The sequence below is a fragment of the Suillus subaureus genome, assembly GCF_016647635.1.
Source record: "Suillus subaureus strain MN1 chromosome Unknown BJ212scaffold_193, whole genome shotgun sequence".
NCBI classification, from domain to species: domain Eukaryota; kingdom Fungi; phylum Basidiomycota; class Agaricomycetes; order Boletales; family Suillaceae; genus Suillus; species Suillus subaureus.
This window is the reverse complement of record NW_024538749.1, coordinates 1-1,263: the sequence shown is the minus strand read 5'-3', so window position 1 is coordinate 1,263 and position 1,263 is coordinate 1. Positions and strand designations below refer to the sequence as shown.

General features: G+C 49.7%; 1 protein-coding gene across 1 annotated transcript; it reads right to left on the bottom strand.

Annotated features, from left to right (window-relative positions):
• Positions 1 to 534: 534 nt before the first annotated feature.
• Positions 535 to 1,205, bottom strand: BJ212DRAFT_1305861 (uncharacterized protein; the record flags this gene model as incomplete). The annotated part of the gene is made up of 3 exons (XM_041333787.1): positions 535 to 563; positions 602 to 674; positions 720 to 1,205. The coding sequence occupies 3 exons, from the start codon at positions 1,203 to 1,205 to the stop codon at positions 535 to 537; spliced, it is 588 nt and encodes a 195-aa protein (XP_041185543.1).
• Positions 1,206 to 1,263: the final 58 nt, after the last annotated feature.

Below are 1,263 nucleotides of genomic sequence, written 5' to 3'. Positions count from 1 at the left end.
ACATCTGGATGTACTACACCATCAGATTGTTGCCTGTGAAGCCCCACCCATGGTACATGCAGGAACTTGCATGAACCAAAAGAGATACGAGGAGGACTGGAAGCAGCTGTGGTGGAATGGAATGGGTTGGTTTTTACTGGACAGACAAAACCCACAACCTTACAAGGACACTGTTGAACAGTTCAAGAAACTTGGACTGCTGGAAAGCCGCATTATTCATTGTGAAAGGCCAAAGTGCTTTCGAACACGAGCAAAAACTCGTCACTCACACAGCTAATGATCTGGCAAGATTGCTGATTGTTGAGCCCAACTTCGAAGATTTCGGCCGTGCAGTTCAATACTAGCAGTAGCTACACAACACATTGTAGTATTGCGTACTCAATGGTGTGTCGCGCACTCAGTCGTTGTGTATCGCACAATTTATTAAAGTGGGATTTGGAGCGTCATATCTTTCCACCTTAGACTGCAATGGCAAGCACCTATTCAGAATGCAGAGGTGCTGTGTTAATTATTACCTGAGTGGTGTGGTATATGCTACCATGAGTTGTACGTGAGATATCCACCTAAACGTAAATCGCACAAAAATATAGCGTGCACGTACTGAACGATAATGCAATGATTAGCTGGAGGTACTGATTCCTCCACTCGCAGTACACTGGACACCATGTCGTGGACTGTTAAAGGAAAGTAAGGTCGCCGAGAACTCGACGGCAGCGCACTGCAATGAGCAAGATTCGGTTGTCACTTCTTCTCCTCGTTAGTTTGTGCCACCGCGTCGACTGTCCCCATTTCTGAAGCCTGAGTAACGGTCGATGCTGAACTGCCATCCTCAGGCACTTCCTTGTTTTCACTGTTCGCAACACCTCCATTCCCCAGAAGACCCAAACGATTTTCTCCCTTCCCATGGCCTCTTCCTCGGCCTCCGCCCTCAAAGTCTCCTCCCTCCCGTCTCTCGATAGTTGGCGCAATACCTCAATATTCGTCGATGCCGGTCGGAAGAGCCTGGGATTGAATGGCGGCGCGCCATTCTCATTGGCCTCGGGTCCTTCCTCCTCTGGCAAACCGTTCTCGACCATTATGACAGGGCTCTCGTCAGCTACCACCACATCGTGTAGCCTGCCTGCTGCTATTTCCTCACCCTCGCCTGAAGGGGAAGCAGCATTCTTCCGTCTGCCAAAATCCAGCGCATTCCACCATGCCTCCATCTCCTCCGGTCGGCTGATATTTGCTGGGAAATTCCATGCACGGAACTGCCTGTCTTTC